Source organism: Budorcas taxicolor, chromosome 17, assembly GCF_023091745.1.
Source record: "Budorcas taxicolor isolate Tak-1 chromosome 17, Takin1.1, whole genome shotgun sequence".
Classification (NCBI taxonomy): Eukaryota; Metazoa; Chordata; class Mammalia; order Artiodactyla; family Bovidae; genus Budorcas; species Budorcas taxicolor.
In genome coordinates this window covers 63,613,223-63,639,706 of record NC_068926.1, presented here as the reverse complement: position 1 = coordinate 63,639,706, position 26,484 = coordinate 63,613,223, and the positions used below count along the sequence as shown (strand labels likewise).

The following is a 26,484-nucleotide window of genomic DNA, read 5'->3' as shown; positions in this document are numbered from 1 at the left end:
TTTTAAAACCAGCCGCCCGCTTGGCAGCTCGGGCCTTGGCAGTGGGGGTGGGGATGGGGCACCCAGGCTGGGTGGCCCTCAGCAGTGTCCGGGGTTGAGCCCACACCTGGGCCCACCTTTCCCTGGCAGGAAACGTCCCGCCCTCTCTCCTTCCATCCAGGGCAGGCCCTACCCATGTCATCTTGCCCCTCAGAGGCTCCGGGTTCTCGGGGAAAGTGAGGTTTTGTGTAGCTAAAAATGCTCACTTCTGGGTGAATCTGGGTGAGTGAGCCCACGTGGACCTGTCTGGAGCCACATCTGAGCTGCCCTGGGTGGGCCTTGCTTTTTTCTGTTTGGGCTCGGGGACTTGGTCAGGGGGCCTGGTGGCCTGGTCTCAGGCTCAGCACAGGTCACCCCCGGTTCTCGCAGGAACCCCACCCTGGACCTCTCACCCTTCCAGGGGTACTGTGAGAAGTCTCCAGACTGGGGTGGCCAGGGGGAGACCAACACTTCAATGAGTGGGAACCCCGTGTATCATGGGCAGTTCCCAGACACCCCTCCCCTCTGTGTAGCTTCCCAAGATGACCCTATAGATGGGGGTTCTGTGCCCTTGATGAGCTCAAGGCTGAAGGTGGGGAGGGGGGAGGAGGAGGCAGGGGGGTTGGTACAGATTTGCTGGCAGGTGGCTACGAGAGAATGGAGCCCACCGCCACCCGAAGGAACGTGGAGGGGAACTGCTGAGAGAGCATGGAGTGGGCAAGGGTCAGAGCACGCCTGGGGGCCTCTGGAAAGCCCCTCAGAGCAGGGGTGACCCACACAACGAGTCGGGCTGGGCGGGGAGCTGGGAGGCAGGCCTGGAGCAGCCCTTGTGACCAGCACATCCTCTCCCCTCCTCTCCCCTCCTCACAGGGACCCCGCCGCAGAGTGCGCCCCGCTGCGGGCCCCCAGCTCAGCCATGCTGGCCTGTCTGCAGAGGACCCAGAACACCCCCGGCCAACACCTGGCCTGCCCGACCAAGAGCCTGGAGCTGCGCAAGTGTGAGTGACGCGCCCTCCCCGCAGCCCTGGCCCCCACCCCTTCCTCTGCCCGCTCCAGGCCCCCGGGGCTGGCGTCCTCCGGGCCATACTGAGCTCACCCCACCTCAGGCCGTGGCAGGGCAGCTCTCAGGCGGGGAAAGCCGTCCCCTTTCCAGCGTGTCCCCCGCCGCCAGCCTGCTCTGGACTCTCTGCGCCCTCCCAGGCCTTTGGGAGGCTGGGGTCCCTCCCTGACGGTGGCACCCACTCCCTTTGCCTGGCTGACACCCACCGGGCACAACCTTCCTCCCCAGCAGCCTCCTCTGGCCGCTTACCAGCACCAGGACCCCAACCCCAGCACTTCCTCCGTGGCCTGCCACATGCCGTGTCTGTCTGTGTCAGCAGAGAGTAGCGTCACGGGAAAGCAAACACGCTTAACCCTGAAACAATGCAGGTTTGAACCGTGTGGGTCCACTTATACACGGGTATTTTTCAGTAGCGAACACTACGGTACCCCAGGGTCTGCGGTTGGTGGAGGCACTGAGGATGCGGAGGGCCAACTGTAAATTACACTCAAGATAACCCCCATCTCGTTCAAAAGTCAACTGTTGTCCCGAATGGGATCCCAGCTTGGGGCTTGAATTGCCGTGTGGTCTTTCCCCTCTCTGGACCTTGGTTTTTTTAATGGGTCAAGTTAGGGAGCAGACTTGGTAACCTCCAAGGGTCTGTCCTCCTTTACCATCCAGGAGAGGGGTCCCAAGCCCTCTGATCTCTTATTCTTAACCACCATAGATTTGTTGTTGTTCTTATTATCTTTGAAGTATTTAGAAACATTTAAAAAAGTAGGGAGATGTGCATAAAAATCTGGATCCAGTGTGTCTTGAATCAGAGAATCTGGTAACATAGGCCTGTGTCCCTCCTGTGCCGCAGCTATTGGTTAGAACATAGCCTGCATCTTTAAAGGGATGTTCCTCTCCAGTTCACCACAGTCCCCAGTCCCCACCCTTCCCTGTTGCCTTCTGTTCTCTACAGCACAGGATCTGTCACCATTTATCACTGTGTTTATCTTGTTGCTTTATTCTTTTTTAGATATGTATTTATCTTTAGACAGGGCTTCCCTGGTGGCTCAGAGGTAAAGAATCCACCCGCCAATGCAGGAGACATGGGTTCACTTCTGGGTCTGGGAATATCCCTCTGGAGACGGAAATGACAACCCAGTCCAGTGTGCCTGCCTGGAGAATCCCATGGACAGAGAAGCCTGGGGGGCTACAGTCCATGGGGGTCTCAAAGAGAGCCGCTGAACAACAACTATCTTTAGACATGGTAATATACTCATGTTGTCCAGGATTCCAAAGAAATAAAGGGGTAGAGAGACAAAGCCTTCCTCCCCACTCCTGTCTGTTCCCCCAGATGTGTTACGCACATGCCAGCAAATACGTGTGTCTACACGTGTTGTAATCCACTGTCTGACGCCTCACTTTTTTCACTTAGCAACACATTCTGCATGTCAGCATCCGAAGAGCTTCCTCATTCTTGCACATAGTTTCTCATAGCGTGGATGATCCCTTGTTTACTTGGCCAGTCCCCTAAGGAGAACCATGCCCCACCTGCCATTACAAGAAGCACAGCAACAAACTTTGTCCCTGGGTACGTGCCACAAGGATATGAATAAAACCACGCCGTAAATTTCTATGACAGGAAACACGGGGTCAAAGGTGTGTGCATTTGTAATTTTGCTGGGTGTGGTTTGATTTATCTGTTCATCCTCTTGATCTGTTTCTTCCCCCCCTGGGTTTTGTCCTTATTGATTTATAGGAGCTCTTTGTATATGATGGAATTAGACTTCTGTCTCTTCTATGAACTGCAGATGTTTCCCCCAGATTGTCGTCTTGTCTTCTATTCTGTCATGGAGGACTTTTTTTTTTTTGGTGAAGTGAAATTTGTCAGTATTTCCTTTTATGGACTTTGGATTTTGTGTCATACTTAATGTCCTTTCTTATGCTGAGGCTGTTAAAAAAAAATGAGAGGGAGCTTCCCCAGGGTTTCTTCTAGTTCTCTGGTTTAATTTTTAAAATATATAATCTCTGATATGTTTGGTAATTCATCTGGTGCAAAGTTGGGGTATGGATACAAGTATATTCAAATATCAGTGCAATGCTGGTTTAATTATTGTAGCAGTATAATACATCTTAAAAGTTGCAATGGCTTTGTTGAGATATTATTCACGTACCATACAATCCACCCATCTGAGTGTGCCACTCAGTGGCTTAGTATACTTAAAAGTTTGCATCCATCACCCCAGTCCATTTTAGAGCATTCCTATCAGCTCAGAAGCAATCCCTTTAACCCACTCCTTCATCTTCCATTCTCTACAGATTCCTCTCTCTTGGCCTTTATTGGGAAGGGACTCATACAGTATGCGGCCCCTTGTGACTGGCTTCTTGCCCTCTGCACAGCATTTTCAGGGTTCATCCACGTCACAGCATGTGTATAACACATTTTAATATTTGGTGGTGCTTCCTGCTTGTTATTCATCATTCTCTTATGCAAAAATTCCTTGGTTCTATTAGTTTTCTGTCTGGACCACAGAATCAACTTATCTAGGTAAGAACAAAATCCTGTTTGGGTTTTCACTGGGATTGCATGCAATTTGTAAGTTAATTTAGGAAGAAATGACATTTTTGTGATGGCTTTCCCTCCAATAACATGATCTGTACCTTTCTGTTTGTTCAGACTTTCTTCCATGTCCCTCAGGAACGTGTTAGTACTTTCTTCATTTAGACCTTTGCACGTTTTTAAAGTTTCCTGCCTCTGGAACATTAACCTTTCTTGGCTAATCCTTTCTTCCATAAGTGTTTAAATAAAGGCTATTAACTCCTGCCACCTTACTGAATTTTGTTGCTTATAAAGCTTTTTCAATTTAGTCTCTTAAGTTTTCCAGTTATACTATCAAATCATTCGTAAGCAATAATTTGACCTCCTACTTTGCAAGTTTTATACCTTGATTTCTTTGTCTTATTAATGTTGCCTACTATCCCTGGAACAATAAAAAATAATAGTGATGACAATAGACATTCTTGCTTTGTCTCTAACAGACACTTCTAGGATTTCCTCATAACACAAAATACTGGTCTAGGGGCAGATACTTAAGTGTCTACCTATTCCTGTTGTATTAAGAATTTTAAAAATCAAGAATGGAATTTGAACTTCTCAATGTCTGTGAAACTGATCATATGTTGGTTTTTTCCTCCCTTGTTCTCTTAATATGAATAATAATACAGATTTCTTAGTAATGAACCAACCTTGCCTTCCTGGTTGGTTCCCACTTGGTCATGAGAAATATTTCTTTGTAATATTCCATGGGGTTGGGCTTTCTATTTAATAGTTGTACTTCAGTTTCATCAGTGACATTAGTCTTTAGTTTTCTTTTTTGGGAACAGTTTTTGTTGGGTTTTACCATCAGTGTTACACTTGCTTCACAAAGACAGTGGAGGCTTTCCTCCTTCCTCTGCTTTATAACATTGTAAGTAGAAATGGATTATCTGTTCTTTAAAGATTGGTTGATCCTCCATGAAGCAGTCTAGGCCAGTGCATTTATTTGGTGGCGGCGTGGGGGGGGGGGTCGGTGGAGGTCTGGGTAGCACTAAGATGTTCACCATTCCTTCCGTAATGATTGATTTCAATGTTCTTGAATGAATTTGGTAAATTATGTTTCTCTAGAAAAGTACCCATTTTATCCAGGTTTTAAAATTTATTTGCCTGAGGCTTCAGAAAATAAATTATTTTGAATGATTATGTTACCCTTGTTTCTGATACTGTGTATTTTGTGCTCCCCCTTTTTGATTTGGTTAGTTAGCGAATGAGGTTATCTACCCCCCTCCTTTCAAAATGAAACATCTTTAGGATCCATTTATTAGTAATTACCCTTTTCTGGTTTCTAATTCATTAATTTATGCATTTGTCTTTATTAAAATGCTCTTGCTTTGCTTTTTAAAAAAATTTTTTGAGAGGCTTAGATCTTTATACTGCTAAACAAGAGAAAAAGGAAAATTAAGGCTATGAATTCTCTGAGCACTGCTTTAGATGTATCCTATAGGTTCTAACATGTATTTTTATCAGTACTTTCTAAATACACTGTGGGCTTCCCAGATGGCCCTAGTGCATAAAGAATTCACCTGCCAGTGCAGGAGGCACCATAGACTCGGGTTTGATCCCTGGGTTGGGAAGATCCCTGGAGGAGGGAATGGCTACCCACTCCAGTATTCTTGCCTGGATAGTCGCATGGACAGAGGAGCCTGGCGGGCCACAGAATTTTGGCTTTGACTTCTTCTTTGGCTTCCAGCTCATCCGAGTCCCATCTATGAGCCCAGGCAGTAGGTGCTTTTGTGTTTTGTTATCTCTAGTTCTATTGCATTATAATCAGATAATACTAAGATTTCCACTTTTTTGGATTTCAGTGAAGTTTTCTCTGCCATATGATCTCTGGGTTTTTTGTGAGTTTTATGAATTTTTATGGGAATTTGAAAAGATGGGGCTTTTTTTCAGGGCTCAGAGTTTAGTACTTACCAATTATATCTACCCCATTAATTCACTTCAGTTCAGTCACTCAGTTGTGTCCGACTCTTTGCGACCCCATGGACTGCAGCATGCCAGGCTTCCCTGTCCATCACCAACTCCCAGAGCCTGCTCAAACTCATCGAGTCGGTGATGCCATCCAACCATCTCATCCTCTGGTGTCCCCTTCTCCTCCCACCTTCAATCTTTCCCAGCATCAGGGTTTTTTCCAATGAGTTGGTTCTTCGCATCAGGTGGCCAAAGTATTGGACTTTCAGCATCCGTCCTTCCAATGAATATTCAGGACTGATTTCCTTTACAGTTGACTGGTTTGATCTCCTTGCAGTCAAAGGGACTCTCGAGAGTCTTCTCCAACACCACAGTTCAAAAGCATCAATTCTTCAGCGCTCAGCTTTCTTTATAGTCCAACTCTCACATGCATACATGACTACTGGAAAAACCATAGCTTTGACTAGAGGGATATTAATTGGCAAAGTAATGTCTCTTTTTAATATATTGTCTAGGTTTGTCATAGCTTCTCTTCCAAGGAGCAAGAGTCTTTTAATTTCATGGCTGCAGTCACCATCTGCAGTGATTTTGGAGCCCAAGAAAAGAAAGTCTATCACTGTTTTCGTTGTTTCCCCATCTATTTGCCATGAAGTGATGGGACCGGATGCCATGATCTTCGTTTTCTGAATGTTGAGCTTTAAGCCAACTTTTTCACTCTCCTCTTCTACTTTCATCAAGAGGCTTTTTAGTTCCTCTTCACTTTCTGCCATAAGGGTGGTGTCATCTGCATATCTGAGGTTATTGATATTTCTCCTGGCAATCTTGATTCCAGCTTGTGCTTCATCCAGCCCGCCATTTCAGATGATATACTGTGCATAGACGTTAAATAAGCAGGGTGACAATATACAGCCTTGACGTACTTCTTTCCCGATTTGGAACCAGTCTGTTGTTCCATGTCCAGTTCTATTGCTTCTTGACCTGCGTACAGATTTCTCAGGAGGCAGATAAGGTGGTCTGGTATTCCCATCTCTTGAAGAAATTTCCACAGTTTGTTGTGATCCACACAAAGGCTTTAGCGTACTCAATAAAGCAGAAGTAGATGTTTTTCTGGCACTCCCTTGCTTTTTCGATGATCCAGCAGATATTGGCAATGTGATCTCTGGTTCCTCTGCCTTTTCTAAATCCAGCTTGAACATCTGAAGTTCTCGGTTCACATACTTTTGGAGCCTTCTTGGAGAATTTTGAGCATTACTTTGCTAGCATGTGAGATGAGTACAATTGTGCAGTCGTTTGAACATTCTGTGGCATTGCCTTTCCTTGGGATTGGAATGAAAACTGACCTTTTCCAGTTCTCTGGCCACTGCTGAGTTTTCCAAATTTGCTGGCGTATTGAGTGCAGCACTTTCACAGCATCATCTTTTAGGACTGGAAATAGCTCAGCTGGAATTCCATCACCTCCACTAGCTTTGTTCGTAGAGATTCTTCTTAAAGCCCACTTGACTTCGCATTCCAGGATGTCTAGGTGAGTGATCACACCTTCGTGGCTATCTGGGTCATTGAGATCTTTTATGTAGAGTTCTTCTGTGTATTCTTGCCACCTCTTGTTAGTATCTTCTGCTTCTGTTAGGTCCATACCATTTCTGTCCTTTATCGAGCCCATCTTTGCATGAAATGTTCCCTTGGTATCTCTGATTTTCTTGAAGAGATCTCTAGTCTTTCCCATTCTATTGATTTCCTCTATTTCTTTGCACTGATCCCTGAGGTAGGCTTTCTTATCTCTCCTTGCTATTCTTTGGAACTCTGCATTCAAATGGGTATATCTTTCCTCTTCTCCTTTGCCTTTTGTTTCTCTTCTTTTCTCAGCTATTTGTAAGGCCTCCTCAGACAGCCGTTTCGCCTTTTTTGCATTTCTTTTTCTTGGGGATGGCCCCGTTAATTAGGCGTTGTGTACTGTACTTACCTGTCATGATAGAGAAATGGATTAGATGCCTACTGCTAATGTGTGCCTGTCTACCTCTTGTAGCTCCTAAAGCTTTGGTCTTACAAATGGTGATGCAATGCTATTTAGTGCACAGATATTAGTACCTTAAATCTTCATGGTGAATTGCATCCTTCTTGGCTGTATTTAATACTTTTTGGCCTGGATTCAATTTTATCTATTAAGTTGGTAACCTCATATTAAGATGCTTTTTTAATTCACAGTTTTTCTTGAAGCCTTTGCCAGTCCTTTTATTTCAACCTTTCTGAATTACTTTGTTTAGCTGTGACTCATAAAATATAGAGTTGAATTAAGCTTTGTGATCCAATCTGAATGCCTTTTAAAAAATATTTAATAGGAGAGTTAAGCCCATTTACATTTATTGATGCAACAGATGCCTGGTATCAGTTCAGTCATGCTGTGTTTTGTTTTAATTGCTTTGGAAAGTCTTTCCCTGTGTGATCTAAGTTCTCCGTGTACCTACTAATCATAGGAAAGGCTGGTATCCTTTTTCCAGTGGTGCAGTGTTAAACAATTCCCTAATTTTCTAATTCTTTGACACGGCATCTATTCCATCTACCCTAAAATGAACAAAATGATGACATTGGTGTATATCCTTCTTCTCTCTCTAGCATTTTCTCAGTGTTCACGTCATCCTTCTAAACCTCTATTAACTGACTTCAGCTTTAAATATCTTTTGATCCCAGCTATTAAAAATGAGGACACCTGTGTATGTATTTGTACTTCTGATCCCCTCTCTCCCTTCTGATTGATACCATTACCTTCCTCCCGAGGGCTTGTGATGTTAGCGTCTGGTTGCATCACCACAGGCCTTTCCATCGCAGGCTCCTAGGTAACCAGGGGCTGTGCTCGCCAGCAGTTCTTTTGCCTTACGTTCTCATCATCTGAAGCTGCCCTCCAGTCCACAGCTTAAGGCCTCCTGTGAACCACACTCCTGGAATCCCCACACGCTCAGCACGGTCTGGAGCTTTCTACTTGAATGAGCAAAGAAATCATTCCTGGGTCACTCTGTTTCCTTGAGGATTTTTTGTAAACCTTGTTCTGTTCTTTTCGACTGTTGGGTGTTGCCATGGAGAAGCTGAAGCCTGCTTCTTCCTCCTTTAGGTTTCATCTTGATCTTTCCACTTCTTTCATGCCATGCCTCTCCCAGCCTGTGTCTTGGGTTGCCCCTTCGGAGTCTCTTTTCCTGGAGTCTGTGCCCTTCGACAGGCAGCTCCCAGGCGTGTGTTCCTTTACTTCAGCCTCCTCCTGTCGTGCGTCTTGCCTATGTGCCCTCTTCTAATTAATGCCTTCTGAACCGTCTCCCTTGCCTTTTGCCCACTCTTCCTCCTGTTTTCTGTGCCACCTTTCTCCCTGTGCTCATTCCACTCCTCCTTCCGTGTTTCTTTTTAGCCTGCTCTCTGCATTTTTGCCTTAGAGAGACCCTTGCTTACTACATTGCTTGCTTCACAATGAAATTTTGAGCCATAACCTCCCTCTCTTCTGTGGCCACATTTTTTTCTGATGCAAAGTGTTGGTTTTTTTTTTTTTGTCAACCATTATGGCCTTTTCCTTCCCTTTTCTTATATATTTTGATTAGGTCCTATGCTGGTTCAGTTTTGATTACTGGCCTCCAGAGGGTATTTCCAGAAAGACAAGGTGAGTGGGGGGAGGGTGGGGAGGAACCTAAGATGTTATATCAACATCCTCAGAACTGAAGGTCCTTGGATGGTGTTCTTTCCGAGATAGGGGTTTAGGGAAATATTTGTCTGCCTCATCAAAAACAGAACAATGACAGATAATCTGGAGGGGCTTTCGGTTTCAAGGAAAAATGTTTTTCATGCACAGCCCCTCTTCCCTCCTTTACACAGCCTCCAGGGAGAACACATTCTCTTTTATAAAATTAGATACTTCACTGAATAGATTGTCCATGGCATATAATTCAGAAAGCATAAGAATTTACAGTGAAAAATAACTCCCCTTCCCAGAGGAAACCAGCATTAGCAGTTTCTTAAATACCTTCCTGAAAAATGCAGGCATGTAGGAGGGACAGCAGATACCATTTATGTCAACATGCACGGCCCGATACTTCTCAGCGCCTTGCTTTTTCTCCTTCCTGATGTAGCTTGGAGATCACTCCCCACATGACGGGAAGCGTGCGCTCGCTGTATTCTGTCGTGCAGGTGAACGTAACGCCTTTCTCCGTCTCTCCACGGATGGACACTTAGGCTGCTTCTAGCCTCTTGCTCTTCCACACAGGGCTGCAGTGAGCACCACCTTCGGCCATGTATGTATATCTGGGCAAAAGTAATATTCCAGGACAGGCTTGCTGGCTCAGACGGTCTGTGCATTTTAACCTCTGTCCAGGTGCCAGGGTTTCCTGCTTGCCCTCTGCTGCCAGCAGGCTGGAGGCAAGTGCTGGGTGTGGTGACCCACGCTGGTCCTCCCTGCTGTAAGGCTGGAACCAGAGAATGTGGTGGGTGCATGCTCAGTCGCTTCAGTCCTGTCCGATTCTTTGTGACCCTATAGACCATAACCTGCCAGGCTCCTCTGTCCATGGGATTCTCCAGGCAAGAATACTGGAGGGGGTTGGGGGAGCCTGGTGGGCTGCCATCTGTGGGGTCGCACAGAGTCAGACACGACTGAACTGACTTAGCAGCAGCAGCTGCAACCATGCCCTCCTCCAGGGGATCTTCCCAACCCAGGGATGGAACCCAGGTCTCCAGCATTGCAGGCGGATTCCTTTACCATCTGAGCCACCAGGGAAGCCCAAGAATACTGGAGTGGGTAGCCTATCCCTCCTCCAGGGGATCTTCCCGACCCAGGGATCGAACCCACATCTCTTATGTCTCCTGCATTGGCAAGCGGGTTCTTTACCACTAGCGCCACCTGGGAAGCCCCATGAAAATGTGGAGGGGCCATCAAAGATGTCCCACTTGCCCTGCTCGCTCAGACCCTTTGACACCTTTGCACTTACTGGAAGAGTCGCTGACTCTGCCTGTAATTGAAGAGCACAGGAAAGAGAGCAGCAGGACGGGAGATAAGCAAATTGAATTGGTGCCCTGCTGCCCGGTCAAGGCCTGGACAAGACTCCCGAGCACCCAGGCCTAGGCTGACCGACTTGTACCCGTGGTGCCCCCCGCTTCCCCCAGGCAGAACCCAGACAGGAAGTGCTGGCCCTGAGCCTCATGGCCAGACCTCGGGCTGTGCTGTTTCTCACTAAGGGATAGAGGTCTTGACTGGGCCACATGCAGTGTGACCCTGGGTGAGCCTGTTGGTCTCGGGGCTGGAATGCTCCCTTCTGTGAAGCGAGGGGCCAGAGCACCTAAGAAGCCATCCCCTGTGATGACGATGATGTCAGAAACCCAGTGGGGAGAAGACATAGCCAGGTCTGAGCGCCCCTCCCGCTTCTTCCTGGGTGATGGCATCAGAGCAGCCTGTCTGCACAGGGCTGCCCAGAACTGACCTCCACAAGCTCCCCGAACGTGCCAGTGAACCAGAAACGGCTGCAGTTCACCCCTGGGACCTGAGATCCGGCAGGTGGAGGACCCGGGGACCACGGGCAGCCACGTGTCCAGGATCCCGGGCGGCTGGCTGCTGTAGCCTGATCCAGCTGACCAGACAAAGTGACCTGGAGGAAAGAAAGGGGAGGTGGGGAGTGAGGCGGGGAGGGAAAGTCCATTCCCCTTTCCTACCTCAGTCCTGAGACCCGGGGCTGCTCCCAGCTGGGCAGGGGCCCAAACAGGACCCGCCCACCTGGGGACCATCCCCCTAATGAATATTTGACTTTCTCATCACGGTTTTGATAACAGAAACTTTGAGTCATGCTCCCCTGAGAGCATGGGCCAGGCAGAGGGCCCCTGGTGGCAGCACGGGGGCTTGGCTGGTGCAGGGGATGGGGATGGGGGCCTTACTCAGGGATCTGTGGTCCACGGTGGGGAGGTCCACCCCCACCCCACCGCCCCAGGCAGCTGCCCTGGGAGAGGGCGCTCACTCTGCGGGATCTTGGGGGAGGGGTGTGGCCTTTCCTCTGTAGATGCGGGTATAGTGACCGCCCCACCCTTGTCCCCCTGAGCCCCCAGGGCATAGGCTCTGAGACCTGATGGTCTGGGGGTCAAATCCCGGCTAGCCCTGAAGGGGATGTGCGTGTGGTCTTAGGCAAGCAAGTGGCCCTCTTGGGGGTCGCAGTTTCCTCCACTGTGATGTGGGAATGAGAAGAAAAGGCGAGAACCCCCAGAGCCTGGCAGCAGACTCAAACCGTCTACCTACCCTATCTCCCCCAGAGGCTGGGAGCCCTTTCCCCACACTCAGCCCGCAGAGGGACCACAGGTTCCCCAGCCCGTCTCTTGCGTCTTAAAAGGGAAAGCATCCAAGGGGTGGTGAACCCAAGAAGGTCCTGGAGCAGCTCTTCTCCCTGGTGCCCACCCCTCCTCACCCGACTCCCACCCATCACCCCGGACCCCAAAGGCGGGAGCCGCCAGCCCCACGAGTATTCCTGCAGGTACAGCTGCTTCCACTGACACTAATAAAATACGGAAGAAACAAAGCAATTTAAAATTCCAATAAAATGAAAACCCACCGCTGGCCACGCAGCAGATTCAATTAGGTAGCTGTTGCCAAGTGCAGCCCGGGAGATGGAGGGACAGTCCAGGGCTGCCCGCACCCATAACCAAGCCAGGAGGGGACGGAGGCTCAGAGGTGACAGCTGGGACAGGGCCGTGTGAGGCAGCCCCCTTTTACAACTGAACAAATAAAAATAAGCTCTCAGCAAACTGGGACGACAGGCAGCTACGTCTATTACAGAGGTTTCAACTGCAATCCACCACAAACCAACCCGAGGGCTGATAAAGTCAGGAGAACAAAGACCCAAGTCACTGCCTTCCCACACTGTGCGGAGGTGCTGGCCGGCTCAGCAAGACAGAGAAAATAAGTTTTAAGGATTAGAGAATCTGCCTGAGGTATGGGAGACCCAGGTTCAGTCACTAGGTTGGGAAGATCCCCTGGAGAAGGGAATGGCAACCCATTCCAGTATTCTTGCCTGGGAAACCCATGGACAGAGGAGCCCATTGGGCTACAGTCCATGGGATGGCAGAGTTGGACACAACTGAGCAACTAAGGATTAGAAGTTAAACTGCATAGAGGTTCGAAGAGAAGAATTCAGCAAGATTCTCAGAACATCAACATGTAATAAAGAACTTACTGTCTAGCACAGGGAACTGTAGTCAGCATCTTATGATAGCCCATAATAGAAAAGAACCTAAAAACATATATATAATGCACATCCTTGTGTATACTTTTTTTGGCTGCTGCACATGGCTTGTGTAATCTTAGTTCCCCAACCAGGGACTGAACCCAGCCTTTGGCAGTGAAAGTATAGAGTCCTAACCGCTGGACCACCAGGGTAGTCCCTTGCATATGTTTTAAATCATCTCTAGATTACTTATACCTAGTACAATGTAAATACTAGGTTCAGTTGAGTTCCATCACTCAGTCGTGTCTGACTCTTTGCGACCCCATGGACTGCAGGACGCCAGACCTCCCTGTCTATCACCAACTCCCAGAGTGTACTCAAATTCATGTCCACTGAGTCGATGATGCCATCCAACCATCTCATCCTCTGTCGTCCCCTTCTCCTGCCTTCAATCTTTCCCAGCATCAGGGGCTTTTCCAATGAGCTGGTTCTTCACATCAGGTGGTCAAAATATTGGAGTTTCAGCTTCAACATCAGTTCCTCCAATGAACACCCAGGACTGATCTCCTTTAGGATGGACTGGTTGGATCTCCTTGCAGCCCAAGGGACTCTCAAGAGTCTTCTCCAACACCACAGTTCGAAAGCATCAATTCTTCGGTGCTCAGCTTTCTTTATAGTCCAACTCTCACATCCATACGTGACCAGTGGAAAAACCATAGCCTTGACTAGACCTTTGTTAGTCTGCCACTGTTTCCACTGTTTCCCCATCTATTTCCCATGAAGTGATGGGGCCAGATGCATGATCTTAGTTTTCTGAATGTTGAGCTTTAAGCCAACTTTTTCACTCTCCTCTTTCACTTTCACCAAGAGGCTCTTTAGTTCTTCTTTGCTTTTTGCCATAAGTGTGGTGTCATCTGCATATCTGAGGTTATTGATATTTCTCCCAGCAATCTTGATCCCGGCTTGTGCTTCATCCAGCCCGGTGTTTCTCATGATGTACTCTGTTAAATAAGCAGGGCGACAATATACAGCCTTGATGTACTCCTTTTCCTATTCAGAACCAGTCTGTTCCATGTCCAGTTCTAACTATTGCTTCCTGACCTGCATACAGATTTCTCAAGAGGCAGGCCAGGTGCTCTGGCATTCCCATCTCTTTTAGAATTTTCCACAGTTTGTTGTGATCCACACAGTCAAAGGCTTGGATGTAGTCAATAAAGCAGAAGTAGATGTTTTTCTGGAACTCTCTTGCTTTTTCCATGACCCAGGGGATGTTGGCAATTTGATCTCTAGTTCCCCTGCCTTTTCTAAAACCAGCTTGAACATCTGGAAGTTCACAGTTCACGTACTGTTGAAACCTGGCTTGGAGAATTTTGAGCATTACTTTGCTAGCGTGTGAGATGAGTGCAATTGTACAGTAATTTGAACATTGTTTGGGATTGGAATGAAAACTGACCTTTTCCAGTCCTGTGGCCACTGCTGAGTTTTCCAAATTTGCTGGCATATTGAGTGCAGCACTTTCACAGCATCATCTTTTAGGATTTGAAATAGCTCAGCTTGAATTCCATCACCTCCACTAGCTTTGTTCATAGTGATGCTTCCTAAGGCCCACTTGACTTCACATTCCAAGATGTCTGGCTCTAGGTGAGTGATCACACCATTGTGATTATCTGGGTCATGAAGATCATTTTTGTACAGTTCTTCTGTATATTCTTGCCACCTCTTCTTAATATCTTCTGCTTCTGTTAGGTCCATACCATTTCTGTCCTTTATTGAGCCCATCTTTGCATGAAATGTTCCCTTGGTGTCTCTAATTTTCTTGAAGAGCTCTCTAGTTTTTCCCATCCTATTGTTTTCCTCTATTTCTTTGCATTGATCGCTAAGGAAGGCTTTCTTATCTCTCCTTGCTATTCTTTGGAACTCTGCATTCAGATGCTTATATCTTTCCTTTTCTCCTTTGCTTTTCACTTCTCTTCTTTTCACAGCTATTTGTAAGGCCTCCCCAGACAGCCATTTTGCTTTTTTGCATTTCTTTTTCTTGGGGATGGTCTTGATCCCTGTCTCCTGTACAATGTCACGAACCTCATTCCATAGTTCATCAGGCACTCTATCTATCAGATCTAGGCCCTTAAATATTTCTCACTTCCACTGTATAATCATAAGGGATTTGATTGAGGTCATACCTGAATGGTCCAGTGGTTTTCCCTACTTTCTTCAATTTAAGTCTGAATTTGGCAATAAGGAGTTCATGATCTGAGCCACAGTCAGCTCCTGGTCTTGTTTTTGCTGACTGTAGAGAGCTTCTCCATCTTTGGCTGCAAAGAATATAATCAGTCTGATTTTGGTGTTGACCATCTGGTGATGTCCATGTGTAGAGTCTTCTGTGTTGTTGGAAGAGGGTGTTTGCTATGACCAGTGCGTTCTCTTGACAAAACTCTATTAGCCTTTGCCCTGCTTCATTCTTTACTCCAAGGCCAAATTTGCCTGTTACTCCAGGTGCTTCTTGACTTCCTACTTTTGGATTCCAGTCCCCTATAATGAAAAGGACATCTTTTTGGGGTATTAGTTCTAGAAGGTCTTGTAGGTCTTCATAGAGCCATTCAGCTTCACCTTCTTCAGCATTACTGGTTGGGGCATAGACTTGGATTATCATGATATTGAATGGTTTGCCTTGGAAACAAACAGATCATTCTGTCATTTTTGATATTGCATCCAAGTACTGGATTTCAGACTCTTGTTGACTATAATGGCTACTCCATTTCTTCTAAGGGATTCCTGCCCACAGTAGTAGATATAATGGTCATCTGAGATGAATTCACCCATTCCAGTCCATTTTAGTTCGCTGATTCCTAAAATGTTGACATTCACTCTTGCCATCTCCTGTTTGACCGCTTCCAATGTGCCTTCATTCATGGACCTAACATTCCAGGTTCCTATGCAATATTGCTCTTTTCAGCATTGGACTTTACTTCCATCACCAGTCACATCCACAACTGGGTGTTGTTTTTGCTTTGGCTCCGTCTCTTAATTCTTTCTGGAATTATTTCTCCACTGATCTCCAGTAGCATATTGGGCACCTACCAACCTGAGGAGTAAATAGTTGTAAATATAATGTAAATGGTATGTGGATCGTTGTGAGTATGATGTCAATGCCATGAAAGCAGTTGCTAGTGCGCAGCAAATTCACCTTTTGCCTTTTGGAATTTCCAGTCCTCCACTGAATCCTTGGATACAGAACCTGTGGATACGGAGGGCTGAGTGCATATTTATAAGGGCTATTAGTCTATGGTTATCTGGTCAGTAAGAAATGGCGACCCACTCCGGTACTCTTGCCTGGAAAATCCCATGGATGGAGGAGCCTGGTGGGCTGCAGTCCATGGGGTCGCTGAGGGTCGGACACGACTGAGCGACTTCCCTTTCACTTTTCGCTTTCATGCATTGGAGAAGGAAATGGCAACCCACTCCAGTGTTCTTGCCTGGAGCATCCCAGGGACGGGGGAGCCTGGTGGGCTGCCGTCTCTGGGGTCACACAGAGTCGGACACAACTGAAGCGACTTAGCAGCAGCAGCAGCAGCAGCAAGATCCCCTGAAGGAGGAAATGGCAACCCACTCCAGCGTTCTTGCCTGGGAAACCTCATGGACAGAGGAGCCTGGCGGGCTACAGTCCTTGGGGTCACAGAGAGTCAGACACAACTGAGCGACTAAACAGCAACAAATACTAGCTTCACAGAATTAGTTTACAAACGTTCCCTCCGAGTCTCTTTTTCGAAGAGTTTGTGGGAAAACTGGCATTAATTCTTTAAACTAGGCCTGGGCTTTTTTTTGTGGGTGTTTTGGTTACTAGTTCACTCTCTTTCTTTATTATGGGTCTATAAGGACTTTGTATTAAGTCAGTTTTGGTAGTTTGTGTGTATCTAGGAATTGTTCATTTTATCTAAGTTATGATACTGTTACATTTACTAAGGAACCTAAATTGATTAAATATTAAGGAATATAAATATATTCACAGAAAGGTAAATAAATGACCTCTATGGAGAAAAAAATTGTTTATATAATGATAGTTTTTAAAGACCAAAACAGACTTACGTCCTGTGCATGGACAGATATTCAATATGGAGAAGATTTGATCCAGTCCCTCTGTCCTAGCCATCCAGTGCGTAACCTGAAGACCTCACGTGGAAGCTGATAAAGAACAGAAGGTCAAGAACAACGCAGGTGCTTCTGATGAAGAAGTGTAGGGGCCAGTTCTGCCGTGGCTTAGGGCTGAAGCCGTGCGACTAGCAGAGGGAAAGAGGGGACTGGAGGACGGGGCAGAGCGTCTAGAAGTGGACACGCAGGCCTTGCGGATCACTGGGGGGGGGTAGGCATCGCCGGGACCGCTGGTTATCTGAATGGAGTGAATGACGCTGGAGCCTTACCCAGCACTACACCAACAGAAACTCTGGGCAGACCCAAAAACCCACACCATGGGAAGCAGACAGTGGTAGCACCCAGGTCTGACCTGCAAGGCCCACCGGGGCAGTGGGCCGGGCTGGGGCAGGTCGGAGTGGCTGGCAACCACCCGGCGTCTCCCCACCTCCTCCCAGCATAGAGGCCGGAGAACAGCTGCTCCCCACCCCCACCTCCTGGGCGGCCTCATTAGGGATTCTGCCGGTGCCACTAGCTAATTAGTGTCGCGTTAATTGAGCATTCAGAAGGCTGCCACCTCCAAGGGCAAGAGTGTCAGCAGCAGAGGGGAATGCAGATGTGGGCCGGTCCTCCTGGTGGGCTGGGGCCAGGCCCTCTGCCTGGGGACCCCCCGACCCCCACCTCAACACAGATAACAACTGTCCACTTCCCAAGCTTTAGGGAAGAGGCAACAGGTAAAAACTGGGAGGGCATGAGAAAGAAACAGCATGCACTCAAGGCCCACCCGTGCTCAGGCGCCCAGCACACCACCCCTCCTCCAGGAAAGCTGCCATCAGCCCCCGTCACAGTCACCAAGCGTGAGGTCCACCGAGAGGACAGGTTTGCTGGGGGAGGGTGGGGGGTGTCCAGTGGCTCAACAGGAAGCTGCACTCGACTGCCCAGGGACCTGCGTCTGTCCAGTAGGTGCCCGGGCTCCCGCCGCAAAGCCTGGCACATGGGAGCAGGAATCCGGGGCTGGGGCCTGGCCTGGCCACCCACCTCCCCCACCTTGATGGGCAGGTACCGCATGCCTGCCAGGGCCCAGTACCCTGGGTGCACCCATCCCTTCGGCCCTGTACAGATGAGAAACTGAGGCTCTCACACCCAGCTGCTGCCCAAGGTCACCCCATGAGAGGCCGAGCGGGGCGTCAGGCAGCCACGGGCTGCCTCCAGCCGGGGTCCCACTGCCCACCTCTCCCCAGTCTCAGCAGCACAGCGCCCCCACCTCCACCCAGGTTCCCCCCACCTCCAACTTCTGGAAGGCAGGCTGCCGCTGAGGTCTCCCTGTAGCCACATTAAACCCCACTCAAAGGGCTGCTTTTAATTGGCTTAATATACTCGTTAATAACTGCGTCTATTTAACACACCTGTAAAAGGCCCATAACATTAAGTTAATGGCAGCAACAGCCTGCCCGCACTGCCAGCCAGCCAGGCAGCCTTTCAAATTTCCCGACAAGGAGGGGCCACAGGGGGCGGGGGGAGGGGCAGCGGCAGGAGCGGCCTAGGTCACAGAGGGGCCGCCTGTGTCTCTGTACACGGAATCCGGGCTCTGGCTGGTGGCTGCCCCTGCAGGCTCTCGGATACTCGCTGGAGCCCACACCATCATTCGTGCGATGCTCCCGGGGCACCTGCTGTGGTTCCAGGCTTTCTTTCAGGCATGAGGATGCTGAAAAAGAGCAGGGCCTGCCCTCAAAGGCCCCCAAATCCAGCCCCAGAGACAAGCCAACAGCTACAGCAGGCAGTGCAGGGGGCAGGCAGGGAAGGCTGCCTGGAGGAGGAGGCATCCCAGCTGAGCCCAAGAGGGGCAGAGTCAGCAGACCAGGGAGTAGGTGAAGACCAAACCTCTTCCTCTTCCTCGTGCATAATTCCGGCATCTACTGTGCACCAGGCACCACATGGACCATTCCACCCCACCCCAGATTCCCCTTCCAGATCAGATCCTGGGGAGACCTGGACATGGGGCACTTCTTCCCAGGGTGTGGGACAGGGAGACGGACGCAAGATGAGCAGGCTGTCCGGGCCACCAGCATTAACCTGAGAGAACCCATCCAACAGTGGCGTCCACAGTGCCCAGTGATTGACTGCAGGGGTCTGGGACATGGGTGCCCGGGGCTTGAGCGCTGGCTCACAGACCCTGGTCCACCAGAAGTCTCAGACTGGTGGCGGCACAAGCCACAACCCACCCACTGGTGTGTGGTGTGTCCTGCTGGTGTCTGAACACTCTCAAAAGTGTTCCCCTCTGGGCATGGTACACCTCCCCCACCCCACCTCGGTCCCTGCCCCTCTGGGGCCTCCAGCTCATTTGCAGTCCATCTATCTGCCAGCGGTCAGCAGAAACGTGTAGAAATCTGCGTCTGCAACCCCCGCCTGAAGCCCTGTTCCGTGAGCATCCCACTCTTCAGAAACACAGGACCTGCCTCCCAGGGCCTCCATGGGGCTGGCAGAAGAGTGAAGCCATGGGTGTTTGGGGCAATGCCTGGCCCAGAGGCGACCCTCCACAGTGGGGGCGGGTGGTCAGCATGTAGAGGAGATCAGGGGACACCGTGCAGTGGACCAGGGGTGGGGGTCCTGCAGAGGGAGCGCAGGGCCATGGCCTAAATGCCACCCTGAGCAGCTCAGGCTTCATGCCAACGGGGGCTCATGGGAGGGTCTTACATGGATAGGCAGGTGGGCTTTAGTGAACTGCTCACCAACAACCAGGGCGCCCCATGAGGGCCGGCGCCCTTGACAGTGCTGACCACAGCTCTCCAAGGTCAGTGACGGCAGTCTCATCCCCATTCTACACAAGAGCAAACCGAGGCTCAGAGAGGGGCAACGGCCTGCCTAGGGTCACACAGCCAAGTGAGCATGGCAGGCCTGGATTTGACCGTGAGACCTTCCCAGAAAGCGGCTGACCGCCCTCTGTGCTCCGCCCAGGAGCAGATGCTGGCCACCGACACAGGGGCGCCAGGGAGCCCCAGGCTGCTCAACCCCCACCCCACCCCATCCCTGCTGCCGTGGCAATTACAGAAAAGCACAGACGAGAAGTAAAACGCCTCCTTCCCAGGCCAGGCACTGCTGGCATCTGGGGCTCTTTCCCTTGGTGTCTTGGTCTGACCCCCTTTGAGAGGGACAGGGGGAGGCAGACGGCCCCCCTCTGTGGCCTCTTTCCATGTCCCCGCTTCCCTGCCTTGTCAGAGCCCCCTGACACCCGAGCTTGGCGCACGGCGGGGGTCTCCTGGGCGCTCTGTCTCCCAGGGTGACCTCGTCTTGTTTCCCACCCCGGAGCCTCTGAGGGGTCACGTTAAAACCCTCCTCAGCTCACGGCCTTTCTCTACTCCCAGCCTTCCCATGTGGAGCAAAGCCCGGATCCCCTCAGTGCCCCCCACGCCAAGGCCCTCCACGCGCCCCCTGCCTCTCCAGTCCATCTCCTGTGACCACGCCTCCAGCTCCGCTGCCCCACACGAGCCCGTCTGCTCCCCAATCCGAGGCCATGCAGCTCACCTCCTTCCACTCTCCTGAGGGGCTGCTTAAATCAGGGAAACCTCACTGCTGACCGCTGTGTCCAGACCAGGCTCCCCAATCCCGTCTCTCTGCATCCCCCATGCCCAGCTGTCCCGGCTACTCTGTCTGCGTAGCAGGTCACCCCAAAGCCCAGAGGCCTCACACGCCGTGTCATATGCTCAGACTATAGACAGGGCACGGTGGGGTGGGGTGTCTGCGCCGTGATGTCACTGGAGACAGGGTTGAGGGGAGGCAGCCCTGCTGAAGACCCAGGCCTGGGCTGGACTCTTCAGAAGGCCTGTTGTTCAGTAGCTTAGTCATGTCCGACTCTTTGTGACCCCATGGACTGCAGCACTCCGGGTCTCCTTGGCCCTCACCATCTCCCGGAGTTTGCCTAAGTTCATGTCCACTGAGTCGGTGATGCCATCCAACCATCTCATCCTCTGCCTCTCTCTTCTCCTTCTGCCTGCAATCTCTCCCAACGTCAGAAGGCCTGCTCCTTCATAAATCGGGTGGTGGATGCCAGCTTTGGGGCACTGAGACACCAAACGTGGCTTCTCCACGTGGCCCGAGCTTCCCAGACCAGGAATGGACATCCTGAGAGGCAGAGATCCACTGGATCTCCAGGTGGAAGCCAGATAGACCGTTAGGACTGAGCCGAGACACTCACCAGCACATTTCTGCCACCTTCATTCATTAAAATCGAGTTGCTTAGTTCATGTTTAAGTGGAGGAAAGTTAGGCTCCACTGCCCATGGGGAGAAGTGCCAAAGAACTGTGGGCGTGTTTTAAAACTACCACACCAGGGGACTTCCCTGGCGGTCCCTGGTTAAGGCTCTGCGCTTCCAATGCAAGGGGGCACCGGTTCGATCCCTGGTCAGAGGCTACTAAGATTCCACATGCCACTCAGTGTGGCCAAAATAAAATAATAAGAAGAAAAAATAGTGTTGTTGAGAAATTGCCTGACTTAAAGAGTCCTGTAGAACTTCAGGTTAAACTACCTTTAAAAAAAAAAAAACAACCACATCTGCTGTCTCTTTCATGGGGGTGTTGCTGCCTGACACATACGTTACTGTCTGTCTCCCTGAACGTGGGCTTCCCTCGTGGCTCAGCAGTAAAGAATCCACCTGTCAATGCAGGAGACCTGGGTTCAATCCCTGGGTCAGGAAGATCCCCTGGAGAAGGAAATGGCGACCCACTCCAGTGTTCTTGCGTGGGAAATCCTATGGGCGGAGGAGCCTGGCGGGCTACATTCCACAGGGTCGCAAAGAGTGGGACACGACTAAGTGACGAAACCACCGCCACTACCCCCGACTAGCTCCAAAAGGGCAGGCACTTCAGTTCACTTTGCCTGCTGCTCATCTCCAGGCCCAGGACGGTGCCTGCATGCAGGAGGGGCTTGGGAAATATCCGAGGCATGCCGGCCTGGGTGGGGGCTCGTCTCCACAGGGCTGTCTCTGGCTTCATTCCTCCCGAGACCCAACTCTCCCAAGGGCGGAGACTAGTGGGTAACAGGGGCTCCCAAGCTGGACAGGTTCCTTCTGGCTGACCACAGCCTTGTCAGGTGTTCAGCAAGGCTTCCTTGAGGAGTGGACAGGCCAGCTCCGGGAGCTCTGTCTGCTGGGGGAGCAGGATGAGCCAAGGGTAGGCAGCATCTGCCTGCAGCCACACCAGGCAACCACCAAACCTTTGCCGGGGTCCCCAACACCCACCTCAGGGAACCCAGGAAGGTAAGGCCTGCAGGGCCACAGGTCTCTTTCTCTGCCCCCTCCCCCCGGGCACGCAGCCCCGGCCAGAGCTCCCCTGGACACGTGCTCGCCTTTGGGTGGCCCTTCACCGTGTAGAAGCCCACTGCAGACAGCTGGCTTGGCTGGTTGCTCTGTGAGAGGCCTTTTTGTGCCATGATATCTGTCAGAACAGGGCTGTGCGATGCCCCTGAACGCTAGTGGCTGGGCTCACCTCCAGGCGAGGGTCTGGAGCCTCTTCCTACAGGGGCTGGGAGGCCTGGCCTGGCCCGAGTGACCAGGAGCCCCCCGCCCCCAAGCCACAGCCACTGTGCTCTGCTGGGCAAGGCTGCATTTGAGGCCCCGGGTGGCTCAGGAGAAAGCCCTTCAGGAACAAGGTGTGAAGCAGTAGTGGCTGCGGATGCCAAGGCTCACAGGGCGCGGTGATCACGCCAGGTTTGGACAGCGTGACTCTGGTCCATGGTCTCCCGAAGACGAGCACGTGTCTGGGGAGCTCTGCCCGGGGCCGCCTGCCCGGTCGCGTGTCCTTGGACGGAACGCCTCCCGCCTCTCTGAGCCTCCAGGCTGACTTGATGGTCCCTCGTCAATACTGTCTGCCTCCTGAGTCTATGGAAGAGGACGGTGGGGTGGGGGGCGTGGGGGGATCCTCCTGGGTCTCCCAGCCTCAGCTGGGGCCCGCCTTGGGGTTCAGGGGGAGGTGCCGACGTGGAAGCCGAGCCCCAGCTCTGCCCTCACCAGCTGTTTCGGAGAGGTCCCATTTCCTTCCTCTGTAAGATGGGGGCCCGGATCAGTTATCTACTGCCGTGTGGCAAGTCGCTCCAGAATGTAGTGGCTTAAAGCAGGGGTCCCTACCCTCTGGGATTTAATACCTGATGATCGGAGGTGGAACTGATGATAATACTAGAAATACAGTGCACAATACATGTAATGAGCTCGAATCATCCCGAAACCATCCCCGCCCTCCCCCAGCCCTGTCCCAGTCTAGGGAAAACTTCTCTTTCACAAAACTGGTCCATGGTGCCAGAAAGGCTGAGGACCGCTTGCTTAAACGGGTCAGTCGTTATATACTGTCTCTCCTGGTTTCCGTGGATCAGGAGCCCCCTAGCTGGTAGCTCTGCTCTGTGTCTCTCGTGAGCCTGCGGGCAATTGTCGGCAGGGGCTTCAGTCGCCCGAAGGCCTGCCCCGGGCTGGAGGACTTGCCTCCCCAGGACAGCTCACATCGCTGCCGGGCCTCCCCGCAGGCTGCTCCCGTGTCCGCACGGGCGGAGCAAGTGATCCTGCCCTGGACGTCTCGCCCCTTCCCTTCACCGGTATCTCGCAGGCCACATGGGTCAGCCCCATCGGAAGTGGAAGAGCATGCATACCGTGAGGCGAGGACCACCCGGGTCTCGCGACAGGTCTTGGAAGCTGCCTGCCAAATGCCACAACTTGTCTGCTGCCTTATCTGTGAAATGGGACTGCCTCCCAACCACTGGGAGGTGGGTTGGGAACCCCAGGTGCTGTGAACAAGAGGTGTGGGGCAAAGCTGTAGGCCCGGAGCCTCGCACATACTAAGCACTCACAGGAGACAGCCTCTCGGGTGCCACCGCCATCGGCTCCCACAAACGCTGGAGGGACCCCAACTGGCTGAGGGCCCTGCTGGCCAGCGGGGGCCAGGCGGGCCCCTCCTGTCCACGAATGGGTACGAAAAACAGGCATTGCCGCGTTTTTTTTCCGCCTCCTTCTTCTTAAGGTTTTAAACACCTAATTTATTCCATCCATTAGATAGATTTTGTAGATTTAATCATTTTCACAGTTGGTGGCTCATTGGATACTCAAGATAAACTCCAAATGAAAGTATAATGGTGAGGACAAATGAGTTTTCACACCACAATGGCAGAAACTTGCTTGGGAAGAGAGTTTAAGGGGAACAAAAATACATACAGATATCATTTTTTTCCCCCGGCAGCCGCTTTTGCTGACTATAGTAGGTTACCACAGTTAATTTCACCAGTTTTGTTCATCTGTAAAATTGCATAAAAGTGACATTTTTGTGCTCATTATAGCAACTGCTGATTTATGGCTGGTAAATGAAGAACTGGGCCCTTTTTTGTGGGACTCTCCGAGCGGCGCTAAGTGCCCATGAAATTGCTTATATAATGTAGTTTAAATCCAATCTCAGAGAAAGATTCCCCCGTTGGCCAAAGTGACATTTCCATTCTCCACACCGAGTTTATTTTAGGCCACTTGTGGTGGGGGGAGGGGGGCGGTTGCCCCAGGCAGGGTCAGGATGGGGGACCTGGGTCAGCTCCACCCACCCAGCATTCATCGGGGCCACGGGGATGGGTGGGTACTGTCACCAGCCTCCTCCTTCCCCGCTGCCCTGCCCAGCTCGGGGCAGAGGAGCAACGTCCTCCTGATACACGGTCTTCCTGCCCCGCCCCTCCCTGGCCGAGAACCTTCCGTGGCCACCGGGGCCTTGGCCCAGGGCTCCTGAGGCAGCACAGCTGACCCCGCATCCAGGCAGTTCCTTGTGGTCGGGTTTCTGTCCTGGGCACCACATCCCTGACTGGTACCCACGAGAGGCCATGAGACCCTCTCCCCAAGTTAGGACGACAGAACTCGTCTGCGGACGGCCTGGCCAGTGTACCCTGGGGACAGAACCATCGGGAATTCCTGCCCCACGGTGAAGAGGCCCTGCTCGGGCCTGACGCCCTCCTGAGCTGCCCGGGGTGGGCTTTCCTCCCCGCACGCCTGCCCTGCACTTCTGCTCCTTCTCTGGTTCATCATTCCCATGGGGGCAGACCGCCTCGCCTCCGCACCTTTGCCCGTGTGACTTCTGCCTGGAATGCATTCCTCTCCTTCCTCACCCCTTCAGCCCTGGCCTAGCAGAGACACTCCTCTCTTCCAGAAAGCTGTCTCTGCAGCCCCCGGGGGTGAGGCTCCCCTGTGTCCCCACGCTCCCTGTGTGTCCCCATCATAGCACTCGGTTCGCTCAGATTGGCTGTGAGTCCTCAAGGGGGTCTGCCTGCCAATGTGGGAGACGTGGGTTCGATCCCTGGGTGGGGGAGATCCCCTGGGAGAAGGAAATGGCAGCCCACTCCAGTACTCTTGCCTGGAGGATCCCCTGGATAGAGGAGCCTGGCGGGCTACAGTCCACGGAGTCACACAGAGTCAGACACGGTTTAGCGACACCACATAGGCTCACATCTCGAGGGTTGGGGGGAGGCTCAGGGAAGGTAGGAAGTGGCGGGTCACCTTCCCGTGGGTGGGGAGGCGGTGGGGCTTGCACTCTGTCCCAGCCACGATGCCAGGCCCACCCATGCACATGCCCTGCCCCTTCCTCTCCCGGGAAGACCCTTGTGCCAGGCAGACAGGGAGGGTCATAACACACGTGGAGAGACCCACTTCTGCTGAGGCTCCGCCACTCGACTTATTAAACCTCACAGCAGCCAGGAGAAGCAGTGTTAGCAGCAGCATAAACCCATTTTGCAGGTGAGGAAACTGAGGCTCAGGGTGGTAAACCCCTCCCTGCCCTTCCCCAAGACTCACTGCTGGGCTCCAGGGGATGCCCTTGGCGGGGGAGGAAGGCAGTGCGCCATGAGAACTTGTGGGGTCCTCCTCGCCCAAGGGCTCAGCCAAGTCTTGGTCTCCCAGCGCCTGCTCTGTGCTGCACCCCCTGGTGGGCCGCTTGGCATGGACGTTCCCCGAGGCCGCCCTGTAGACCTGGCACAGTCATCCCCATTCCACAGGTGGGGAAACTGAGGCTCAACCAGACCAGCCACTTGTCCAGGACCACACAGCCCCACAAGCAGGCAGGACTCCACCCAGGCTGCCAGCTCCAAAGCCCTGGGTCTCTCCACCCACCTCCTGCAGGCCCCTCGCTCCCCTCCCCACTGCAGAGAGTGTCACAGATAGCCCTTAGGGAGGTCTCAGGACCGGGAGGGTCTCTGGAGGGGAGAAGGGGGTCTGCCTGCCGGCCACCTGCTTCCCCCGCTGTAGGGACCAGCTGTGCCCACCGACAGTGGGGACAGCTGGCCTGTCACAGAGTATGCCCTTCAAGGAATCCCCTAGTGGTCCAGTGGTTAGTGCTTTCACTGCCGAGGGCCCAGGGTTCAATCCCTGGTCACGGAACTAAGACCCCACGTGCAGCACAGCATGGTCAAAAAAATAAAAAATTTAAAAATAAAATGGCTCAGCTGGTAAAGAATCTGCCTGCAATACAGGAGACCCCGATTTGATTCCTGGGTTGGGAAGATCTGCTGGAGAAGGGATAGGCTACCCTCTCCAGTATTCTTGGGCTTCCCTGGTGGCTCAGCTGGTAAAGAATCTACCTGCAATGCAGGAGACCTGGGTTCGATCCCTGGGTTAGGAAGATCTCCTGGAGAAG

General features: G+C 51.5%; 1 protein-coding gene across 1 annotated transcript in view; it reads left to right on the top strand.

Moving 5' to 3' along the window:
* FAM222A (family with sequence similarity 222 member A) overlaps positions 1-26,484 on the top strand; it is a 59,413-nt gene that overhangs the window by 30,550 nt on the left and 2,379 nt on the right. Inside the window, exon 2 of the mRNA XM_052654693.1 lies at positions 889-1,016. Within this exon, the coding sequence (XP_052510653.1) occupies positions 935-1,016 (82 nt within the window). The 5' untranslated portion in view covers positions 889-934. The remainder of the gene's footprint in view (positions 1-888; positions 1,017-26,484) is intronic.